This window comes from Papaver somniferum, chromosome 3 (assembly GCF_003573695.1).
Source record: "Papaver somniferum cultivar HN1 chromosome 3, ASM357369v1, whole genome shotgun sequence".
Classification (NCBI taxonomy): domain Eukaryota; kingdom Viridiplantae; phylum Streptophyta; class Magnoliopsida; order Ranunculales; family Papaveraceae; genus Papaver; species Papaver somniferum.
The window spans coordinates 213348829-213375565 of record NC_039360.1 but is presented as its reverse complement, the minus strand read 5'-3'; the positions used below and the strand labels follow the sequence as shown (position 1 = coordinate 213375565).

The 26737-nt window shown below is 33.5% G+C and overlaps 1 protein-coding gene across 1 annotated transcript; it reads left to right on the top strand.

Annotated features, from left to right (window-relative positions):
- Positions 1 to 8904: 8904 nt before the first annotated feature.
- On the top strand, positions 8905 to 11524 carry LOC113358600 (F-box protein At4g19940-like). Its single transcript, XM_026602205.1, has 2 exons — positions 8905 to 9240; positions 9871 to 11524. The coding sequence occupies exon 2, from the start codon at positions 9967 to 9969 to the stop codon at positions 11401 to 11403; it is 1437 nt and encodes a 478-aa protein (XP_026457990.1). The 5' UTR covers positions 8905 to 9240; positions 9871 to 9966; the 3' UTR covers positions 11404 to 11524.
- Positions 11525 to 26737: the final 15213 nt, after the last annotated feature.

The window sequence follows — 26737 nt, the reverse complement described above, 5'->3', positions numbered from 1 at the left end:
TCGGACAAAGGATCTTCCGTTAATCTCAACATAAACTCATTCGTCAGGTCCTTAGATTTATCTTATATTCAATCACCCAAAGGTAATCGATTAAGATTAAGCCAACAACACCTTTAATACAAAGAATCGTGTTGATGCCGATCTACTCAATTAATCAATCCAATAGACCACAAGGATAAACCAATTATTAATTGGATCCTCTTTTACCGAAACAAGTATTGTGCACACCAAAGATTATAAAACCCAAGTAATATCTTCTTTGTCTTCAAATCTTCTTAAATCTTCAATAAACACCTGCGCACAATCACTTGAATCTCTTGTGATCAATCACGCACAGAACGGAGTCTCTTAACAATGGATTATCACAAGATCGTCTTTAGAACTAACAACAGTCTAAAGATCCCTGTCGAAACTCTGAACTAGTTTGAGTGAATCTTATATCAGAAGAGAATATTCTCAAGAATAAACAAACTAGGTGCAATCAGATTTCAACCACCGTTAGTCATCAAATCAATCGAAAACAAAAGATAAACCGCAATTATCTAGTTTCCCGCCAACGGGTCGCGCTAGAGCTTCTCAATCCCAAAGAAGACTTTAAACTGAGCGGCCGTAAGAGATTTCGCATAATTAGGTTAATTTCCTCTCCGAATAGGCGGCTACACCAATAACAACAATAAAAGAGTAAATTTGTTGTTACGAAGGATTAGTTTTCTAGAAAGGCAAACTTCGAGTATTTATAGACAAGGAAGTTTGGACACCAAGGAATTTCCAAAACCGAAAATATTCTCAAGATACTCATTAAAGAACAAATTCGGTTTCCATAATTCCTGGAAATGCTCTGTCCAAAAATAACGATCGAAATATCTCGGAAAATATAATTAGTAAATGCACATTACTAATTCATTAATTTCCCTAGAAAATGAAATTAATAACCTTAATTAAAGGATTCTTAACTTACTGTTTCTATCCTGGGATTCTCTTCCCTTAGCCATTAAGGAATATCTTTGAACAATTAAAGAAATAAACATTCACAGCACATGTTCAAAGTTTGTTGACATCTTAGCTTTGTAAGTTCTCTTTCACACTTACAACCTTGAAACTGATTTGACACACTTCCAAACAAGTTTAGAATTAGTTTATCTGACTTTCAAGAACTATGTGATTGATCAAACCAACATTCAATCATAATCATGGGTTTACGGTTCTACCAAAACAAGTTTCGGTTCTACCTCCATGTGAGTACTGTGCATAGTCACACTAGCTTTCAAAAAATTCGGTTGACTAGGTACTAGGATCGGTTCCCCACATATATATGGTATCTAACTTATGTGTTGCACATGTCCATAGGATCGGTTCCCCTTTCTTCTATAAACCTTGCTGCACCCCATACAAGGATCGATTCCCTTTGATGTATTTCACCTCTTACAAGGATTGGTTCCCCCTTTCCTTTTAATTGTTCAGACATACAAAATCCAATCATACCACAGGTGATTACTTAAGATCGGTTTTACTAATAAAATTTATACCAATACATAAGTCAGGCCTTTGTGAATAGTTCTACCAAGAACACAACAAGTTGTGAGCGTTTATACTCTATCACACATATTGGTTGTTCATAAGATATGCAATGAATAACAAAACCAATAACACCTGGCAATTTCCTTTTCGGTCCACAAACAAGTTTATGAACTTACTTCCTTAGAACACATGTAAACATTGTTCCCTATGATGAAATCCTCACCTCATACCCATACATAATCACAATATCATTCAAATTATTATGGCGATGTCTTATCTACAAAGTTTAATGGTTAAGCAGTAAACCTCGTATTGTATTCCTTAATACTATGTCTATCTAGAGTTCACATATGCTTCGCAGTTATGTTTTCAATATGCACGACTTGAAAGATACGTTAGGTAATGAAACAGTTCAAGTCAAATATCATTAACCTCAAGTGGAAGGATGATTGTTGTCGTTGTAGCTCCTTGCTTCTTCACATCTTCAAGACTTCGCAATACTTGTAATGTCTCATATCCTAATACTAACCTATACGAAGTTGACTTTTGTACATAATCAATCGACTCTTAACATGAGTTTTGATTCACTAAAATATGACAACCAAACTTGACATACCAACGCTTGATGGGTTCAATCGAGCAATGATCTAACATCAATAATTAAATGAGAGTTTAGAACGACTACCAATACCTGGATATAACACAGTATGTATTGTATGTGCACTGTGAAGTTCTAGTTCACGTCCGGAACTCTTGTTTGTGAATTATGTTTACGAACAAGTTTACCTGTGAAAAGGTCTGGAAATGTTGTCCAGACTATATTTACGAACAGGTTTACATGAAATTTCTAGTCGAGTTTATCTAGTTTATATATTTATTGAAATACGTGTTGCAAGATTTTAACTTTAGATAAAGTTCATCATCTACTTGACGAGTTTAGTTGTATACAATTCATTTGTTGGAAACTAAATATTAAGTCCAGATGATCATGTGAAAATTACCTTGAACATCTCACATGATTTGTGTGAGACAACAATTTGATGTTAACTTGGGAAGCTTCGTATTGATCGATTAATCACTTGAAAATTACTTGAAGCTAGTGGTCTGTGTAAGATTACCATTGTGTCTTTTAAGGATGTTTCAATGATTAAATGAGAGTTTATAACGACTACCAATACCTGGATATAATACAGTATGTATACTTTGTATGTGCACTGTGAATTTCTAGTTCAGGTCCGGAACTCTTGTTTGTGAACTATGTTGACGAACATGTTTACCTGTGAAAAGGTCTGGAGATGTTGTCCGCGTACTCTGTTTTCGAACGGCTAGACAAGGCTGAGTCCGGAACTGATGTTAGCGTACTTTGTTTGTGAACGACACGATAAGGCCATAGTCCGAAACTATAGTTCTCGTACTCTGTTTGCGAACACAGTTGTTAGGTTCTAAAATCGGTAAGTATGAAATACATACTCATGAACTCAGGTTCGTTTGTGAACTAAATTCCTTGGAAATTTAATGAAATAAAGTATGTGAACTAGGTTTACAAACCATGCCATTATGTTCATGAATTGGTTCTTGTATAAGTACTTTGTACAACTACAAACCAAACCGATTTTGTTTCAAATGGTTCATATGTATTTCTATGAGATGGTGAACATTTGAACAACTCTCTTGAAACACATTTAGATTCATTTGATTATGTATCATGATTGATTGATCATCATATTTTATCTAGAAGTTTAGATGAATGTGGCTAAACTATAAGTGTTCATGTATCTAACTTCGGTTAACTATTATTGAGCCAAGAAGGTATACACGTTTGGGTACAGTTCATCCATATCTAAATATTAGTATAATTCATTTGTGTATATCAAGCTAACACCATCTAACGGTGGAGATTGATTACTTAATTTCTAAGCAGACTTAGCTTGAATTTTAAATCAGAAGTTCATCTAACGGTGAATATCAATTTCCTTGTTACTAAGCTATCTTAGCTTTGATTGTAAGCAACCCTGATTTGAAAGGCTATATAACGAGGAAATATAGCATCTGGGAAACCTAATCCCGACACCGTCGTTGTCCTAGTTTCAAACTAGAGTCGATTCTCCTTTAACCTAGGTTTTCCAAAATCATTACTAGGTTAACGACTTGAAGACTTCATTTGGGGTTTCGTGAATTCAGATCCAACTATTTTCTCTGTAGTTGCGTATTCTTGTCTTACTTTTTCTATCGTATTGAGTTTTATCCTTTCTAAGATTTAATCGATATTTATCTCCGATAGGTAAGATATAAAAATTAATCACAACTGTTCTTCGTCTCAGACTCTTGTGGTTCCGCAATAACTTCTTCTGTTAATCAGGTAGGTTATTGTGAGGTGATTAATATTTATAGGCTGCTCTTTGGGACTATAAGACCGGATTATAAGTTGAGTTTCCTGTTCACCTTCATTTATCGAAAGGCGAAAACAAAACCAGAATAGACATATATGTGGGAGGAATATTTTTTTATAAGTCTTCGACTTTGGGTCGTAGCAACTCTTAGTTGTGGGTGAGATCAACTAAGGGAATCACGTGCGCAGAGTCCTGCTGGGATTCAATAGGCATAAGGAATGTGAATGTACCTTAAACGGTGTGAGACTTGGTTAGGGCACAACTACATTACAATGCGAAGTAAACTTGTAGTAGGCTAGAGTCTTTAGCGGCTTAATACAGTGTGGTGTTCAAATCTGGACTAGGTCCCAGGGTTTTTCTGCATTTGTGGTCTCCTCGTTAACAAAATTTCTGGTGTCTGTGTTATTTCTTTTCCACATTATATTTGTTTATATAATTGAAATATCACAGGTTGTGCGTAGTTCAATCACAATTGATAAATACGACCTTGTTTGTTGGATAGAACTTGATTGGCACTCGGACATCGGTCTTTAGTACCATCTGAGTTATTCCCATATCAATCAGTCTCACGGTTTTCTATCTAGTTGATTTATTGATTGTATTGAGAAAGAGATAAATCTCTTTGATATCTTTCTTGATTGAGTCTCACTTTTAAGTTGGTGCTCTCGGAATTATATCGGAGTTTAGTCCATACTAATTTCCAAACAAAATATTGGGTGTGGTTGTTATACCCCCGAGTTTTCATCTTTAGCAAAAGAGTATTAGTTGCACGTAAATGGTTTTCGTGATGCCGATTGGGATGATGAACGAGACACAAGGCGCAATACTGAATGATTTTGCATATCTTTTGGGTATAATCCTATATCATGGTTTAACAAAAGGTAGAATACAGTAGCTAGGTCCAGCACTGAGACTGAGTACATGTGCTTAGCTAATTCTGTTGCAAAAATTATGTGGATTTGCATATGTTCTTACATATTTCTCCTGTTGTTGTGATAATATTAGTGTAGTATATCTCTCCTCCAAAGTTCTTGGATGTAGATTACAATTTTTTACTAGTAGACTCTAAAGTTTTAGAGGTACATTACATTTCTACCTTGGATCAAGTGACTGATATTTTACCAAGGGAGTTTATCTAGTCCAAGATTTTTTCTTCTCAGTAATTAGTTGAAGGTTTATTCTTTTGGGAACCTCAACTTGAGGGGGGTTAATATCACCTGATTGTTCTTACAGTGCCTTTACGTCATTTTTTAAATATTAGTGCTTAGATGTTAGGCTTGTGTACGTGTCTTGTTTTGATTTGTTCTTTATGTCGGTCTGGCTCTCTCTTGTGAACGTTGGAATTCTATAAATTGTTTGTGTTTCCTTTCATTTATAATTTAAGACAATTGCATCTTTGTAACAAATTACATTATCCAATCAATACGAGAAGAAAATTGTTCTATCAACTAAGACAGAGTCTAACTAAAATTAAATTTGATCCCACCCCTTTAACTAGAAAACAATACAAGAAGAACATTGTTCTATAATTTCATCCCCACTCATTTAACTAGAACATAAGGGAACATACATAGAACAATGGAAGGAAGATAAAATAATCTTCCATTTTGGTAAGTATTTTTCCCAGTGGAATAAACATGATAGTATTTAGGTCAAAGCAAGTACCACTACTCTCCACAGTTCTAAATAACAACCAAAACTACAAAACTAATGAACCTTGTGATTTTTTTATTTATTTTGTAGTGATTTACAAAGAGATACTATTATTAGTAGGGTAACACCATTTGAGCGATCAGGCGGTCAAGTTCTATAAGAGCAAGTCTTATGGTGGAATTCATCATATACCAAGTGTGGAAAAATTGTGGAATGTCAAGTCTAGTGGCTTCCAAATTGGTGTTTTTCATGAAAAATCCCAGCAGGGTTGCAAGGTTTCGTGGTACGTTGTGTGGAATCCATTTGAACGCCAATCAGAATAACGCAGTAGAAGACGAAAAGCGCTATTGTGAATAGCATAAGTCAAGCACTAACACGAATTGCGTTGAGCGCCACTTCGAATAGCATTTGCAGGCGCTATTCTTATTAGCGTTCAACGCTGTTAATAATAGCTCTCAACGCTATTAAGAATAGCACATTCAGCGCTACTGTGAATAGCTTTGTCCGAAATTTATTTTAATTACACCCTTCTCACACCACATGAATGAATTTTCTGTTTTTGACGTTAATATTTTTTTTTATAAATTGAGATTCAAAACTTAAAAATTTCAAAACAAAATCTTCAAAAAAAAAATAATAATTTGGAATTAAATATTTAAAATTAGCTAATTTGAACCAATAAGATTACGTGAACCGAATTTCATTGATTAAAATAACTTAAAATTACATGGATTGGAATAACTTAAACTGAAATAACTTAAAATTACATGATTGATATAACTTAAAATAACTTTTCATTTTCAAGCTTCATCATCGATATGATCGCGGGATTTAAGCTCCGGGAAGGTTGTTCTTAAGAAATTGGTAGACATGATCATGTGGGAAATCTATGCCCTTAATTCCGAAATAGAGAGTTTTGGCCTGCGGCTCCTACAAAAAATAAACAAACATAATCTCACATAAGATCAATGATTTAAAATACGTATCTAATTGAAAATAAGAGGTCTTATTGAATAATACTTCCAACTTCTTCTAACGCAAATCCTCACATTGGCATATTTGCATAAATTGATTGTGTGAGGACCATATAAATTTTGGTGTCTCTTTTCATCACATCCCACCTATTTTGTATACTCTTCCTTGTTCTTCCGATTTCATTTCCACCATCTTTTACAAAGTCTTGAAACACCCTCTCCCAAAAGTTGTTGGCATTATCATTTCCAACAATCGGAATGAGGCTAACTCTTGAAAAAGCTCTTGTGATTGCCAAATCTTCACTTCTAGTGTATGCCATACTTGCAAAGAATTGAAAGAAGCTTTGAAATTAGAAAAAATAAAAATCTAGAAAGCAAAGAAAATCTTGAGAAGACTACTATCATCCATTTTATAGACATCTATGTTCCCAAAATACCACAGTAAACCCACTAATCCCTTTCTTCTAATCCAAAAATCCTTTCCATATCTTCATGAGTAAATCCTTGCCCACCACTACTTATCAATTGGGTTAATTGTGACTCTGGAACTATATCATCTTGTGGAACATAATGAGGTATATCATCTAGTGCGGCATCATGACTTGTGGCTGATCTTTTACGGCTTAACCATTGGGAGTTTTATCCAAGATCATAACATGATTGGGTTGACGTCGATCCTTCCCCTCCGTAGTTTGATTTCCCAAGAGCATGTGCACGATCTTGTTCAAACCAATATTGGTACTTTATAAGATTTAACATAGAAAATTTGTGCGCTAGATCTTTCCATTTGTTGGCGAGCTGTAGTAAGGGAGTGTTTAGCGATATCCCTTTGAAACTTCACTAGACTATCACGCTTAAATATCATCATTGCAGGCCATACATCAAGAGGTACATCTTCTTTGAGAAAAAGCGTCAAAGTACGAAAATATATGTAAAACCAATATTCTAAATCATCCACATTCCGCCCATGTTTTTTCCACCTCTAACAATTGCATTCATGCTACTATACAAGTGACTAAAACAAGCCAAACCCCAATCATATGTACCAATTGCATTCAAATCACGCAAGGAAATGATCCAACCTTTGCTTGCTCTTGTAGTGGTACGTGCCATTAAGATTTTTGAAATCACCCATAATAAGAAGTATCAAGTCACAATCTCCCAATTTTCATTAGTACTTGCATTGTCCTCAATATATTTTGTGAGGCAACTAATAGGAAAATCACCCACCTTCTTGCTATAGTTTTGATACCCATGCATAGGTCCAAAGTAGGTATCCTCTAGGTCTTGATTTTCTCTACGACTCTATTTACTTGTAGCGGCGTGTTTCAATCTTTCACGAGCATTTCCAATAGGAATTCCGGATAAGTGAACAAAATCTAAAGGGGTGAAACCAATTTCAAAGCTTGGGAAATGAAATGAATTGGTGATATACCACCACTTCTCTATGATTGCATAAAATAGTTGTTGATCACTTCTCTTAATTCTAATTTCAAGAAATCTAGCAAGCCCGGAATTCCGAATAACTTCCCTAGCTCTTTCATGAATCATCACACGATCATATAAATCCTCAAGGTCCTCGAAATTACTTCTAAACTGAATATCATGGTTTTTATCAAGTGGGTTTATACTTGTAGCAACATGTTTCTCATCCTAATTCTTTCCACTCAAATCCATATACACATCCATATCCATAATCTATACAAAATCATCAAATAAAAACAATATAGTCACACAATGCACTCAAATTGTTTACAATGTAAATTAAAACATCTTATCAAAAAGTGGTAATTTCATTATCTCATGGCAATTTCACAAAATACACAATGTTCATCATCTAAACCCTAAATTACATGTCAAATCCGTCATAGTTAATTTAGTTCAAATTGATTATCATTCATCAAACAATTGAATATAATGCATACAATCAACAATCATATCATCTAAACCCTAACTTTTTTATCAAACCATAAACATAAACTCAAAATATAAATCAACTAACCTCTCTTTGGAACAATTTCACGGATTTAAATCATGGTTTGAGAAATCAAAAGGGGTGAGAATAGCGTTTTGACCGTTGACGTGGTCAAGCGCTAATCATAATAGCTTTTCTTTAGCGCTATTCAAATTAGTGTTCTTCCTATTCCACCACTACACTTGTGCTTTCATCCACAACTCCAAATGCTGAGGTAGCGTGGAAGATAGAAGATGGATGGATTCCACCATAAGACTTGCTCTACGTCTTTGTTTTTAGTACTCATATGTAATAGTATCATCCATGCTAACAGTGGTACCTCCATGTATAAAACGTGTTATTTCCTATGCCCCAATTCATTTCTTATTTTTACACGTACGATAATCTCTAATTCCTTATTCCAGCAGCCATTTTCTTGGTGTACCGGCACTGGGCACAGACGGGCATAAAACGGAAGAGCTAGTAGCTTTTAACATAACGACGATCTTTCCTGCCGTCTCGCTCATTATTTTTTTAAGTACATACAGCCCAACACAGGTTCTCAATTCTATTTACCTTTACCGGTTGGAGTTCTTGTCTCGTTCCTTTCTCGGTCTCCCGCCGTTTCACTCTTAACCACTCTAAGTAACGTTGAACCAGACAGTCATTGTTGTTTAATCACTGATTCAATCGTGGAAGGTGGAAGGTGATTTTTTTTTGCATCTGCAACCTAAGATTTTTCTGTCAGCAGGTATTTATTTTGATCTGTTGGTGAAATTTCTCTTAAATATCTAATTACTGTCGCTAGGGTTTACAGGAATGGGATTATCACCCTAAAATCTACTTCACTAGTTTTAGAGATTGTGTACATTCAGTAGACCAATTTTTTAGATAGTAGGTGCAGAAAAATCATCTCAGCACTAATTTTCTGATTGTTATCATTTTATTAGAGTTTCTAATATTTGAAAATACAACGAAAAGAAATTGACTTATTTGGATGATTCAAGTTGGTCATCTAAAGGAAATGTGTGTAGAATTCTATAAATAGCTAACACTTTTTTTTTTTTTTATCATATCTCCTATGACTTTTTTTATCATATCTCCTATGACTGAAGATAGGAAGATTATATGTATTATATCTTGAAAGATTTGTTCATTTAAGGAGGTAATAGGTTGAGACACTTGAAAGAAAAGAAGTGAGAAAAGATGAAACAGTGTGGTAATATTGGTACAAGTGGCTCAGGGTTTCCTCCACTTATCAGTTGGAGTAGTGATGCTGTATTTGATTCTGATTCATTAGTTTGAGAATAAGGAAAGTTGTATAGAATTCTATAAATAACTAGCACTTTTCCTCCTTTTAACATATCTTCAAGGACTGCAGGTTATGTAATTTTTGTTCAAGGCTTGAAATTTCTCAAGATATTTTTTTATTTGAGGAGGAATAAGTTAAGATAAGCAGAAGAAAAGAAGATTAAAGATGAAACGGTTTGGTAATATCAGTACAAGTAGTTCAGGCTTTCCTCCACTGGTCAGTTGTAGGAGTAGGGACGTACTTGCTACTGAATTATTAGTTTGTGAGATATTGAGTAGAGTCCCTGTTAAATCCATCATGAGTTGCAAGTGCGTATGCAAATCTTGGCAATCCATAATTTGTAAGAGCCCATACTTCATTGATTTACACTTCAGCCGATCAAAATCACGCACTAGTCTGGGTAATGGTGGTGATGTCTCCTTACTTATCGAATGGGTTAGATATGCTTGGGAAGGACCACGTTTGTTATCAGCGGAAATCCAACTGTCTGAAGGAGGAGGAGGAGCAACTGTGCAAGGGGAAATACCTGTTCCCCAGTGTCCTGAAGGGCATACAGTCATTGTCGGTATACTCAATGGTTTGTTTTGTTTAGCAGATAATGAAGCAGACTGTGTATGCGTATTCAATCCCAGCACCAGAAAATCAACACCTTGGATTAAGTCAGCAATTAAACAACAGCATGAAGATGAATCCGAGGAAATACAAGTAATAGATGAAGATGGTGATCACGTGATACATGAGGTTACCTATCACAATTTTGGATATGCTTTCGGATATGATCCTGCTACCGAAGAACACAAAGTGGTTGCTTTTTGGCAGAAAAAAACGAAAACCTGGCATGGGACACGTTTTGACGCTGTTTGCGAGGTTTTGACCATTTGTGGCCGAGAAGACAAAACCAATAATAGTTCATCATGCAGAAGGTTCCGCGAGGTCTCAGTCCCACCAAAAGTGGATGCCCAGGAACTTAGTAAACCTCTTTATGCAAGTGGTTCCATATACTGGTTGTACAATGACTTGTTATTAAAAAAGGAACCATTTGTTCTCCAATTTAATGTTGGGACTGAAGGGTTTAGAATGTTTTCTGTTCCTAATTTCATTGTGGGTGAAATCCTCTATCCTTGCCATGGTCATCTGATTGAAGTCGATGGTCATCTAGCTGTGGTTGGTAAGAAGAAGGTAGATATGGAATGTCAAAAGAATAACAACACATCAATGAAGATGTGTATCCTTCATGTTAACCATGATCAAGACAGAAGAATGCAGAACGCAAATACTGTGACATGTATGAGCAGGGTTGCATGCAGCACCAGTACTGATTATTATTGGATCGAGGAGGCCTTCTTAATGCCACCGCCTTCTGACTGGACACCGATACTCCCTGATGCTATTCTATCCATTCCAGGGACTGATTGGTTCATCATAAAATCCTTTGAGAAAGGTGATTTCGGTTTTTATTTTTACAACTGGAGGACGAAGTATTTCAGCTCGACTAAGACTGAAATAGTTGGAATGGCTTCACTCTTTCAAGATACCACCCAACTCTCTTCGTCATTTTTCGTTCTCCGCACCTACAGTGAAAGCCTCCTGCCTGTAGTTTAAGAGCAGCATTACTTTCTCTTTCATTCTGTACAAGGTTCATTATGCATATTTAGTTGATAATTTGACAATTTTTGTTGTATAGTTAATGTTAGCTAATCATTTGGTAATTCCCCATTTCAAATATGGTGTCTGAAAACTTAGCTAAATTTTCTCCGTTCTTCTGAGATCCTTGTGATATCCGAACTGGAAAAATAGTGATAGGCCCAGGGTTTTTTTTTTTTTTTTGATTGGTATTATATGAAAAAAGGTGTGTAAATGTACAAAAGATACATGAGAGTTCTGTGATCAAAAGATCAAGAGAACAAGGCCAGCAAGATTACAAAAAGAATGCCAAAGATGCAGGTGATAGAGTCAAGGTGGCTGCCACTCAAAGAGCTGCCAAAAATCCAGGCAGAAAAAGGAAAAGTAACTTCAGGGTAAATGACTTTCAGCCAAGAAGAGACTGTCGCCTTAATACCACCTGCCAGTTGATGGGAGTTCCTCTCTTAAGGTATGTCCAGTTCCAATTTTCTTTAGTATCTCTGCCAAATGAAGAAGCAAAATCTTTGTAGAAACTGTAGAAGATTAGACAAAACTACTCAGAAAGGAGACGTCCGCTTCAATCAGCAAAGTATCCTTTAATAACCACAAGCCAAAAAGCAATTCTTATTGGTAAAAGCTGCAGTTTGGTTACGTTAGATCGAACTTTGCAACTACAAGAGGCACCCGTAGACTCTCCTTTTCGCCCAAAAATGATAATTAAGCAGCACCATCAATGAGAATGATGATGAATGAGATGAGAAGTTACAAACTTCGTAGATGAATGACGTACTCTATAGTTGTTATCCTCCTTGTTTAACTAGGGAAAAGAAATAAAATATCGCGTGACTGTAAATTTCCATTCTCAACGGGAATTCTTTTTTCACTGCACGTTCCCTCTAGTTCACCACCCTCTAGTTCATCACACCAGTTACTCATACAAGATCAAAAGGGCTGGGGATTTGAACCGAAATAAAATTGAACGGCATTTTAACATGTGAAATTAGTTTGTTTCACTAAGAAATATCAAAACAGAATGAGAATACTACGACTTGCATTGGCTCTAAATAAAATCTCTATTTCCTGATTTATATTATGTGGACCCAAAAATCTTATGGACGGAAAGCTAAGAAACAAAATAGACCCATAGTAGTGTTTTACTCCGGGGATGATACACTGACGGCGGGTTGAATCTCGCGGTACATCCCGTAAAACAAACAACACTGGACCCGGCGGATTTGCAGGGGTGGGTTAAGAGTGGGACCCACCCCCTCTCTCACAATCACACTTCACGGGATGACCTGCGGGATCTAACCCGCGGGATGTTAATCATTTCCGATTTTACTCAGCTATCTTAGTTTGGGCTGCCCATGGTTCGGTTTCCAACCCAGATCGAACCTGTCCAAAACGACAGAAAAACCCAAAAAATCAGAGACCAAAAAATACAGAAACCAGAAACTCGGAAAAACCAATTCTAGGTGGTTGGTTTTGATTTGACGTCATGAAAGAACAAAAAACCCAGAAAAACCAAACAAACAAAAAAAAATCCGACAGTAAATACCAAAAAAACCAGAATAATATATAACCAACTTACCTTCGTACTATAATATATATAAACTTCAATAAATGTTCTCGTAAATAAAGAAAATTTACTTAAAATCAAAGCTAATATTGAATCACATAAATATAAATACATATATCTTTCGTTAAGATATAATTTGTTATAGTTTTTTTCAATAAGATGATTTTTTGTCTACTTATAATAAACTAAACCTAATAATTCTAGTTCAAACCTGTAATAAAAACCGAAAAAACCAAAAAGCTGAAGGGCTGGTTTTGGTTTCTAACATTATAAACCGAGCATCGTCTGAATTGGTTTTTGGTTTTTCATAAGAGACATCTGTTTGGTTTTTGGGTTTGGCAGTCCTAATTTTAGCTATAATTTACCAACCTATTTTGGGGCCTAGAACATTTATTTAGGGCCTGTTACTAAAAGACAAAAAGGGTCATTAGGAAGTAATTTCTCAAAACCTCTTAACCAATTATTCTCTTTCTACCTATTTTATCATGATTAATTAGTGTTAATTAATCGTTTTGGATGTTAATTAACTATGTTAGATGTGAGATCAACTAATGTCAATCGATCTTCAAAACATTAAACAACTGAGAAATTGATTTTTTTTTGCGGAAACACTACCCAGAATCGCTATACGTTCATGCACTAGTAAACCGATTCTGGGTTGGTGTTTTGGTATTCGCGAAGGACATCAAGAATCGGTTGACGTATGCAAAGATAAATTCTGATTCTTCTAGTCGTATTTTGTGGCGTCATATATAAAGCGATTGTTACATTTTCGTAAAAAAAAAGTCATTCATACTTTCATTCATTTCAAATCTACTCATTTTCGTAAGAATCACGGATGCACTTAGCACGTGCATCAAGCCTTTGAACCCCTAGGTGACCCTAGTGGATGAGTTATAGTCTCGTGAGGGTTTACATAGAGATTTACCCACAAAAACTAAAAAAACTATCAATTTTCGTCGGAGGAATCCGAGTCCGATTCACCCACCATAAAGTCCGGGCCATACTCCTGAATTTTGGATACCATGAGGTTATAGCGTTCATCAAATGTGAATGCTTCTCCCTTTTCCTCCAAGTAGCGCTTTCCATGGCTTCGTGCTACGAAAACACGACATAAATTTACTTTGTTAGTTACAAATTGATAAAAGTAGATTGTGTAGAATAAACCATAAAAAACTTATAAATTGTTGAAGGGACATGCTGAAGTGGCTAGCGTTCAAAATATGTTGTTGGATAGCTATAAAAGAAACTATCGCATCTAGGCTGACTAGGTGCCTATCATGGATTTGTTGGAGACTTCTTCTCTTCGGGTTCCAATAATCTTGCCTAAATTTGTTATATATCTTCGCCCAAAAAGTCTCGGACGAGGAGTGATCTAGAACTCGACTTTCGGCATACCATGCTTTGGTGATTGCCAAATCTTCGGCGGAGTCAAATGATGCCATGCTTATATGGGGAGGTGCGAAAGAGTAGTTGTAGAGTATATGGAGTAGGAGAGAATAGAATAAGCAAGTTTGAGGCAAATTGGGTCCAATGATGAGGTCTCTATATATAGATAAAGACTCCAACGGCTAGTTTTTTCGAAAAAGGTGAAAATGGAGCACAATCGGTCCACTTGAATGTCCTTAAAACCCGATTATTGTTTGATTCCAATAATAATCGGTATTTATGTTTGGCAATATAACCGATTGTGCTCATGTAAAAAGTTAGAATTTTTACCGACAATAATCGGTTTATATATATGCATGTGTAGTCCGATATTCTGACTAGAAAAGGATACAGAAAAACTGCATTTCTAAGGCATGAACAATCGGATTATACTGACCCTCACATAAACCGATTCCATGATGGAACCTCAACAATCGGTTTATAGGTGCAGTCGTATAGCCCGATTGTTTTCCTGTATTTACAAAATAGAGTTTGGAGCATGCATAAACTTGTTTTGTCATAAACCCATTATACATATGGTTATAATTAAAACCATAATCATCCAAAAAAAAGTTAATCATCCGAAAAAGTGTTAAAGACTTAAACCATCCAAAGTATTAAAAACTTAAAACTTAAAATATTTAAAAGAGATCATCAACATCGTGGTGCACCAGCATCAGGAGCAGCAACTTTTGCATCAACAAAGGATTGAGTTGGAGCCATTTCTTCGAACAAACCATCCAAATGTCTGTCGCGTGCCCTTCCAGCTTCAATCGCATCCTTCCTTCTCATTGCAAACCCCATGAGCTCAACGATCTCTTCCAGTGCAAGCTTTTCTGCCAGTGCGAGGGCCTGCTCCAAACGGGTCTCACAGCCATACCCGAACTTATAGAGGCTTCTAGGTACCATGGAAGGTGGTACCATATGAACATCCTCTTGGTTGATCTTTCGAGAATAAAATGCTAGGTGGCCGAAGTCCATATCTACAAAAAAAAACAAAAATCTAGTTCAACAATCGGTACATAGGACAACATATATAGTCCGATTCTAACAAGAAAAACATACAGGAATTTCAAACATCAAGAATCGGTTTATATGATACATATATAAAAACCGATTGTGAAATAGAATCTGAAGAGACAACTTCACAATCGGTACATTACCACTAAATAAAAGCCGATTATATGAGCACAAATTTCAAAAAAAAAAGTATCAGAATTGGTTTATGCTAATGCACTTATAAACCGATTCTGGTGATGTCTTTTCATATTCTTATTTCAACTCAGAATCGGTCGATGTTAATCGTCCTATAAACTGATTCCTATGTATGCTCTTTATAGTACAAAGAACAAAACCCAGAATCGGTTGATATGATATATCCACATAAACCGATTATGGAAAATCAGAGATTTTATTTCTCAAAATTGAAGTTTGAAACATGTAAATCAATGAATAAATGCTAATAATAGAACGAGTTGATGGAGATTTACCTTTTCTTGTTTGGATAGGAGATCGTTGGAGAAGAATATCAAAAAAAATAAAATTGATTAGAGGTTTATGGAATTTAGAAGGATTAGATGAGAATATAAAGTTTTTTTTTTTGTTTAGGTTTTTATGTTTTTGATTTTTTACTGAAAATGGTAATGGATTAGTATTTATATGAGTTAGTTTTAGGAATTAATTTGAGGCTGAATTAGTCTTTTTGTCAAGTTTGGCACCTCGTAGCCATTTGTAAAAGTTGGGAGAAGTATTTGATAGGCCCCAAATTAGGAAGGATAATTTAGATATAGCTAAGCAAAATGGCCTAACCATACTGTTCTAAATACTTTTCAGGGAATAAATCTGAAAGTATCAGTGTTCAGGTACTAATCTCAACGGCTGGAACTCTCACCCAAAATGAAAGAGTATGTGTTACTACGGGTGGTGGTGGTGGAGAGGTCCACTTTCACCCAAACTCATTCAAGTCCAACAATGGAGATTAAAAGACTGATCTTGAGTAGTTTTGAACGGGTTTTGTTGGTGAACAAGTTAAGAAGGATATAAATGGGCTTTTTTTTTGTTTTCATAACTTTTCATCGGTTTTGCAAATACCTTGGTAAAATATGTTTAGCTTTGGAAATAAAAACTAATTTCCATAAATATCATATAGATATATACTTTTATTTCACGTTTTTCTTCTTCCCCCATTTTTTGTTTTCCTCTTCCTTTGTATTCTTAGTTCTTCCAAAGACGATTGAAAAAGAAATGTAAAACGTAAATACTCTATTTGGGTTTTATGAACGGTTTTAGTTTGGTTTCTTTCATCGTAGTTAAATCTCTCAAAATAAAAACCAAGTTGGGGTTTTATGGTTTGGTAATTTGATTATGTTTTTTCATCATAATTAGTAGTCAAATTTCTTAAAATAAAAATTGAGATGGCGTTATCGCAATCCGAACTTGTAACAGATTTTTGTCGTTTTTTTATAGATTTTGTGATGGATATATTCATTAGTCTAATAAATCCACAGTTTCATGTTTTTGTTTCAGAATGGTGGTGGTGATCAAGGTTTTTTTTCAGAATGGTAGTGGTGATCAAGATTATGGTAGACTAATTAATCACGTGACCCATCATGATCACCAGAAATTATGTGAATGTTGAGAAAAAAACCCCAAAATTATGTGAATCTTGAGAAAAAAAATTCAGAACAGTTTGATTTTATGTTGATTCTAGTGGAACGAAGAAATTTAAGATGATGATTGCAAGGTAAGAAGATGAAGAGATCGATTAATCACGGTGAGATTGATTACCATCGCCACCATCATTTCTGATCACATCAAAGCATTTGAGTTTACTTGTCTTTATCAGCTTTCTTGTCTTCTTATTTGTTTTACCCGTCCGACATTTTTAGTTTCTCCCTCTTAGAAATCTACCACAATATTTTTTTTAATTTAGTTGAAGGTTGGTAATAGAAAAACAAATCTCACTGATATCGGAATGTCCATTAATATTATCTCTATAGGAGATTTATGAATTCCATGTAAAAATAATTAAATAATAGCGCTTAACTGTGCCCGGGTACACAAGTTAACAAGACAAAGAACTTTTTTTTCTTGAATGAACAAGAGTTCTTCTTGATTTCATTAAAATATAATAAGAATCCATACAACATCTTCAAATATACCGACCACGAAAAACATGGAAAAAAATTAAAAGATTAAGTATCAAATACATGGATTTCAAAGATAAATCTGATGACGTCAGAGGAATGGCAAGTGATTTAGTAATCTGTCACTTTGAATTGTCTTTTTGTTTAATAAGAATTAGATGTCCTAATCGGGTGTAATTTGCGTAAAACATTGTTACCACAATCAACTCTGGTATCCCTTGTTCTTCACATAGACGTAGAATCATGTCATGCCGAAGTAGATTGTCCATGATGAAATATATTATTTTATTTAAGATAAATCTTGGATCCAGTGTTTTTGATGTTTTTTTCTTTGTTTGTCTAGAATGGTTGTTTTTTTACATGCTCTAAAATTCTAAATACCATGAATAAACACAGGTCAACTCATTAAACAATTTCAAATGAAGTGGGACTAGAACAAAATAGCGATGGAGCAAAAGATGGTCCACTATCAGACTATCTCATCACTTTATATGTACTTGATATGAACTTTTTGATAAAAATACACACCGATTGATTATTTGTTTTTTCTTTAAAGAGAATTAGAGAAGGACAAGACTATAAAGGAATTAATTTCAGTAATTGGAAGCATACATTACGACTAACTAGAATTTAGGAACAATAACATTACATGATATTATCTATAATAGCACAATGAAAGACATCTAACAAGACATTTTCTCCACTTTCCCATCTAAATGACAATTTAAAAAACACTAGTCATTTATCATAATCTTGTTTTTTAAAAAATAATTTCATATTTCCAAAGAGAAGTATATCAAGACCTTAGTCAAGAGAAATAGGGACCAAAGAGAGTGGAGAACATCACCGGTTTGCAGCTTTTAGGCAATAAAAATCAACTAATATGATACTACAGCAGCACAAGCTTTATATTTCCATGAATGATGACGACAAACTGTTGAATTTATATCACTTACTAGTAGAAGATTATTTTATTTAGTTTTAACTAGTTGATCATTATTACTAGATCAAAAAGGGAAAGAAAAAGTTCACTAAAAAAATGTCTTCATTAGACAGCTAGTCATGATCAGTAGCTCATAAACACTTGGAAATCTCTCAATACAAGCTTATGTATGAAAAACTTATGTTTTAACTCAGATTCAATATGAAAAACATAAATTTTTTACTCAATAACATTCCACACCATATATATGAAAATACTGAAAGATATTATCTTATTTTACATCAGATTTCATCAGAAATTGAAAACACAACTATTGTTTTGAGATCCTTTTTTTTTGACTTTATCTTCCTCTTAAGCTTTTGGTTTTGGATTTCAATCTTTGAAGGGCTTTAATCAAGGTATACATCAATCTACATACCTATTTGTTTAAAGGGTTATAATGAGGGTGTACTTCTATCTATATCATGCAGTGAGGGGGTTAAATTATTGTGACCTTTTATCTATAGGGTAGCAATCATATCGGAGTATATGATCACAAGATATGACCCTTGTCCCCCCCCCCCCCCGCCTTTAATCGGTAAAAGGAATTAAATTGCAACAAGATGACATAACTCTTCATGGCTACTCTTATGAAGGTTGTCCTTAATTTCATCTCCTCGAGCTAAGTTGAAGATGCATGTGATTAATTTGTCAGTTCAACCTCAAATTGATATATGTTTGAATGGCATATACACAGTGTGGGTTAAATTATTATGCTATGAAAAACAATTAAATTAATTTATCAGATTCACCGCAACCTTAAGTATGAAAAACATACATTTTTTACTCAATAACATTCCATACCATATATATGAAAATGCTGAAAAATTATTATCTTGGTTTTGCATTAGATTTCATCAGAAAATGAAAAGCATAGTGAAGATTTTACCTATTCGTTTGAGATTATTCTTATTGTGAATAATTTTATCTTCTTCTCAGGCTTCATAAGTTTTGGATTTAAAGAGATTGACCTCAAGCTTTTAAGGGACCCTTCACGTCAGTTTAATCAGGGTACATATTTTAGCTGGTTCCGTCTTTGTCGATATACGCGATCGGAACTCTTATAAGATTGTGATATAATCATTGACTGGAAATTATTTTGTTGAAGAATGATCCTTGATCCAGATACATTTGTAATAAAATATGACTTACCGAATATTTAAGATCTTAAACCATATATCGATTTTGGATTTTGGAAAAGAATCTTTATTTACTAACCTTGCTAAATAAGTGTATTTTCCATTGTTCAACTAAAATTTTGGAAACGACAATTGTACAAACAGTTGTGTCATCAAGCTCCACAAGAAAACCACTTTTTTTTTTTATTGTTGTAAATCAAATTTTATAACTTGTATAAGTAACTCTATCTATATATATTACTTTTCCTCTAAAAACCAAATTAAAGATATTATTTATTATATCCGTTTTCGTAATTATTTTTCATAATCGGTTCCATTAGTGTTGGAAATTGTCTACTTTACTTCTCTATCAGAAACTATTACCATATTGGCTTATATTATCATTCCAATGGCAATGCTTCCCTTCCAATATCTTTAACAATGAGTACATATATTTTTTGGTCAATCTAAAACTAATATTTTTTAAAAACTAATATTTAAAAACCACAGAAATTTTCAAAAACTAATAAGAAAAACGAAATTACAAATGATCAATTTTAACAACGAGCACATATATTTTTTGGTCAATCAATCAAACACAAAAAAACGAAACTATAGATGACCAATTTTTCAAAAACTAATATGAAAATTGCTCAACTATTTCACTCAAGATCAGTACAAGTAATACATTAAATCAAAGAGCTATAACAAAGTAAATCAAATATTAACCTCCAAACCAAAAAAAAAAAAAAGCCACATTGAAACTTCTGATTTTTATCTTAAAAACCCATTTAAAAAAAAAAAAAAGATTAAAAATGGGTTTTTAACTTGACGAATCAACTACTACATCTATAATCTCAAACAACTGACTTCACTAAGCGTGGATTATAAAAAAAAGTTCACTAAAGAAATGTCCTAATTAGACACCTAATCCTTATCAGTAGCTCATAAACACTTGGAAATCTCTCAATACAAGCTTATATATGAAAAATGTTTTAACTCAGATTCAGTATGAAAATATATATTTTTTTACTGAATAACATTCCACACCATATATATGAAAATGCTGAAAAATACTATCTTGTTTTTACATCAGATTTCATCAGAAAATGAAAAATATATCTATTGTTTTGAGAAACTTTTTTTTTGACTTTATCTTCTTCTTAAGATTTTGGTTTTGGATTTCAATTTTTGAAGGGCTCTAATCAGGGTATACATCAATCTACACACTAATATGTTTAAAGGGTTGTGATGAGGGTGTACTTCTATCCATATCGTACAGTGAGGGGGTTCAACTATTGTGTCCTTTTATCTATAGGGTAGCAATGATATTGGTTATTGAAAACTATATCACAGTATATGATCACAAGATGTGACCCTTGTATCTTTTTAACCCGGAACCCACAATTGCACACATAGTTGTGTCGTCAAGCTCCACAAGAAAACCACTATTTTTATTGTTGTAAATTAAATTTTATAACTTGTATAAGTATCAATATATATTACTGTTTTTCTAAAAACCAAATTAAAGATATTATTTTTGATAACTGTTTTCCTAACTAATTTTTCATAATCAATTCCATTGGTGTTGCACATTGTCTGCTTTACTTCTCTATCAGAAACTATTACCATATTGCCTTCTATTTTCATTTCAATGACAATGCCTCCCGTCCAAACTCTTTAACAATGAGTACATATATTTTTTTAGTCAATCAATCAAACACAAAAATGAAACTACAGATGATCAATCTTTCAAAAACTAATGATTAAATAAGAGAATTACTCCATAATTTCAATCAAGATCTGTATAAGTAATCAACCACATCAAAAAGCTATAGCGAAGTAAATAACAAAACGCTACATTGAAACTTTTTTTTTATTATTTTTTTATGTTAAAAACCCATTTGTTTAAAAAAAAATGATTAAAAATGGATTTTCACCTTTGATGAATCAACAAGAACTTCTTTAATCTCAAATATTTGATTTCATTAAATTTTAATCAGATTCTAAGAATTATCTCGGTGGCAGTCTTAACTGGGAATGCCTTGACATGGTGATATTTTTCTTTTAGAAACTAGTTTATTAAATACTACTTGGTTGATGCACGTGCATATACAAATGAAGGGATCTAATTGAATTTTATTATTTTCTTTTTTAATGGTCCTCATCAGTATGAGTACCGCATGAAATGGGGGTAACTCTCGATAAAAAAAAATGTTGAGCTTTATGGTTATAAGGCTATAAGTGTTTTCAACTTCTTATAGGCTATAAGGGCGCACTCCTTAAAATATTTCGACATTATTATCATATTAAAAGGAAATCTAATAAAAAAAAATGGGTACTGATACAAGCATATTATCAAAGAATCACACTCCCTTTGTTTTTGGAAAAGAGATACTTTCACTTTTTCATTTTAGCCTAAAAATAGGCCAAACTAAAAAAGTGAAAGTATTTTTTTTTCAGAAACAGAGGGAGTACAAAATAAGTGACAACTTATTCGTATATGCGGCTGAACACGGTTTGGGTCCACGCGCATCCATGCCTAAACAAGTACTACCTTAAAAAAGAATGCTAAGATAATATTATTTTCTTGAAGATAAATATTGAATCTTGTATTTTTGATTTTTTTTTCTTTGTTTGTCTAGAATGGTTTTTTACATGCTCTAAAATTCAAAATACAATAAATAAGCACAACGCAACTCACTGAACCATCCCAAATGAAGTGGGATTGGAACAAAATAATGATGGAGCAATAGATGGTCCACTGTTAGAATGGATTTTTGGTAATAATATACACTGATTGATTATTTGTTTTTTTTGTTTGTTTGTTTTTATAAAAGAGAGTAAGAGCAAGAGAAGTCTATAGAGGAATTTATTTCAGTAATTGGGAGTATACATTATGACTAACTAGTATTTAGGCACAATATCATAATATTATCTATACCGCACAATGAAAGATATCTAACAACACGTTTCCTCAATTTTCTCATCTAAATGACAACTTAACAAAAACTAGTCATGTATCCGAATTTGTTTTTTTTTTTTAAATAATTTCTTAAGGAACGATATACCAGGACCTTAGTTAAGAGAAGTGGGGATTAGGGAGAGTGGAAAATGTCATCGGGTTGTAACTTTTAGGCAGTAAGAATCAACTAATATAATAATATTGTTGTACAAGCTTTTGATTTTTTATGAATGAGTATGAAAATCCGGTGAATATCAATCTCTTACTAGTAAAAAATTATTTTATTTAATTTGAACCAGCTGATCATTGTCACCAAATCAACAAAGGATGAAAGAAAAGTTCACTAAAGAAATATCCTCATTAGACAACTAGTCCCGATCAGTAGCTCATAAACACTTGAAAAACTCTCAATAAAAGCTTATGTATGAAAAACTTATGTTTTAACTCAGATTCAGTATGAAAAACATACATTTTTTACTTAATAACATTCCACACCATATATATGAAAATGCTGAAAATACTATCTTAATTTGACATCAGATTCATCGGAAAACGAAAAGCATAGTGAAGATTTTTACTTATTGTTTTGATATACTTTTCTTTTTGAACTTTATCTTCTTCTTAAGCTTTTGGTTTTGGATTTCAAGCTTTGAAGGGATTTAACCAATATCTTGTTTAAAGGGTTGTAATGAGGGTGTACATATATCTATATCATGCAGTGAGGGGTTAAAATATTGTGTCATTTTATCTATAGGGTAGCAATTATATTGGTTATTGAAAATTATATCAGAGTATATGATCACAAGATGTGACCCTTGTATTTTTCCCCCTTAATCGGTAAGGACAACTCCTATGGAGCAAAAAATCATCCACATCTTTGTGATGATCCACGTTTTATGGACCAAAAAGTGCCACTATGGTTAAATTTATCATCCACATCTTTGTGAAATCTAGATACTACACCATAAATTTGAGGGGTTTCACGTGAATACTCCATAAGGTCATTGGATGACCTGATATGACTTTTTTTTTGTTTTTTGTTTTTCCATCCGGTCACTTGGTGACCTTATGTAAATTATTTTCATGATTTCTTCTCATCCGGTCACTTAGTGACCTTATGGATTTTTTTTTTCATTTTTTTTAATATATTAAAATATAAAGACAAATACGTGGGTCCCTATTTGTAGATACCTTCCTCTCATCCGGTCACTTCGTGGAATTATAGATTTTTTTAATTGTTTTAATACATTAAATATATATAAATATATGTGTGGGTCCGTATATATGGATGTTTATCTAGATTTCCATAGTAGGTTAGATATCCACAAATATCTGATGCTCCCTATTTTATATATACTCCTTGAGTTGTGGATATTTTAGCATCCATACCATAGGAGTTGCCCTAAAAAGAATTAAATTTCAACAAAAGAAAAGGCAGAAGATGACATAACTCTTCGTAGCTATTCTTATTAAGGTTGTCCTTCATTTCATCTCCTCGAGCTAAGTGAAAGATGCATGTGATTAAGTTTTCACTTCAACCTTAAATTGATATATGTTTGAATGACATATACACAATGTGGGTTAAGTTGTTATGCCATGGAAAAAATAATTAAATCAATTTGTCGGATTCACCACAAGCGTAAGTATGAAAAACAAACATTTTTTATTCAATAACATTCCACACCATATATATAAAAATGCTAAAAATATGCTATCTTGGATTTACATTAGATTGCATCAGAAAATGGAAAGCATAATGAAGATTTTTACCTTTTGTTTTTGTGAATGATTCAATCTTCTTCTTATTTTATGTAATTTTCGGATTTCAAGCTTGACCTCAAGCTTTTAAGGAACTCTTACCTTCAGATTTAATCAAGAGACAAATGTTTAAAGGGTTATACCTACGATGTCCTTTTATATATATCATGCATTAGAGGACCCTTCAGTTATTGTGTACCTTTGCCTATGTATCTATGTAAAAATGATATTGGTTTGTTAAAAGATTCTCACATAGGATATGACAAGATGTGGCCCTTTAATAAAATACTATGAATACAAATATTTACTTCATTGGTACACCTTGACAGGTTTTTATTATTGGAACTTGAAACTGACTCGTATATGAAGCCGAAAATGTTTCGTACTCCAAATCTCTTCCCAAAATATTTTTCCCCATGACGTGTCGCAAGAGTATTGGTCCATGACATTTAGTCCCGGATCCACCACGGGCCTCTAAGGGTTCATGACACTCAGACGGAAGGCTTAGATCAAATCCATGTCATGAGAGAGAAAAATCGAGACAAAAATGAGGGATACATATCATCTTCCATATAAAGCTTAGTCTCCATCCCTCAAAGGGGTACGACGCATAATATGATACCAGGATGTGCATGTACACGTAGGTCTACATGTGAACAACTCAACAATATTCTAATTTCTTACGATACATTTAACTCGATAGGTAGAGGTGTAAAATGTATTTTGCCATAAAAACACGTTACATCACAAAACAACACGTGAACTGACATGGTACAGGCATAAACAAGTTTTTGAGTGTTCTAATTGCGAAATAGACACTGTCAGAGCAATGCTCGGTTGAACCCAGAAGTTTTGTTATCTCAAGCTTGTTGTCAGTGTTAGATGAAAAAAACTATATCTTGATTTCTAGTCTACTAATTCCAATCTCAGACTAGATTAAAATTTGATAGTTGAGTATCAGATATCACCCTCAAAGACTGAAGGAACTAATCTAAAATTCGGATTTTAGGACAGACCATATCTGTCAAAAATTGGGTTTTAGGACAGGTTTGGTCTGTCCTACAGTCTATTATATTTTTAGTGTAGTTTTTACTAAAGGACATACTGTTTTCGTCCAAAATTAACAACTAAACGCGTTTGTCGAATATTCAGGTTTTGAGATTCAGCTAAAATCATCCCAATTTAGTTATGAGCCAGTTTCAATCTAATATGATTTAGCTGAGTCAATACGATTCTTTTTTTTCTATTGTTATTTTTAGATTAATACTAGAGACAATTCACATATGGAATTTCACAATCAAATGCAAATCATTTTATTAAAATAAATTTATTCAATTTAACACTTATTAACAAACATCTCAAGTTTAATAACAAGAATTACATATTTCATTCATAGTCAAAAAAAATAAAGAAGAAAAATAATTAAAAATAATATGATATCACTTCGAGGTGCACGAGCTACAGACGTTGTTGCGGCCATCCCCTATAAAATTTCTCCAATTTTTCTGTCTCCAACATATAGCTCAAGACGCATCCAGTCACTAGTCCTGACCAACATTAAAGCAAAACATTTAGGTTCACATACCTTGCTCGACTCACATAATAGTAAAGTCTATGATAATATAGATAATCTTTATTCTAGCGAGTATTAACAATTTGGATTCACATTATACAACCAACGACAATTATTCAAACTTTTATTATAAAATAAACAATTATTCAAACTTTCAAACGAGTTACTGACATCTCTAAACTGAAATTAAAATAGTAATCAAGTCTCTAAAGAACTGCTCTTGCAGTTAATACGTTTGAGGATCAATGAACCCATATCTAATAGTATTAGGTGCGTACTTTCTGGTGATCCTATTAATAAGCATATAAAAAGTGTCTTACCACCCATTACATTGACAATACCGGATTCTTCTTGTATAAACTTAAATTGCATATTGTAGTCTCCTTTCTAAAAAGTGGTCCGCAACTACTGAAAATTTGATATAGATAAGAAGAAAAAACACTCTACTACATTTAATATAAACTCAGTCCAGAAACATAACTCAATTATTTATCTTACAAGCAACTTTTGGACACCAAGTGTGCCATTACTAACCGTCAGGGTTTAGCAATTATTAAAATCGAAACTATGATGACTAGTAAAAAACTTGGACACAAAAAAACTTGGATTTTGGCGATTACTAACCGTCATGGTTTAGCTTTTCCAACCACGACGATTGTTCATACTACATCACTAGTCGTCATGATTTAGGGATGAAGATCATGACGACTCCATTAGTTTCTTTCAGTTTTGAAGAAGAACACGAGAAGTCGTCATAATATTCA

Coding starts and splice junctions, on each gene's coding strand:
- LOC113358600 (XM_026602205.1), top strand. CDS start 9,967: ATGAAACGGTTTGGTAATATCAGTACAAGTAGTTCAGGCTTTCCTCCA.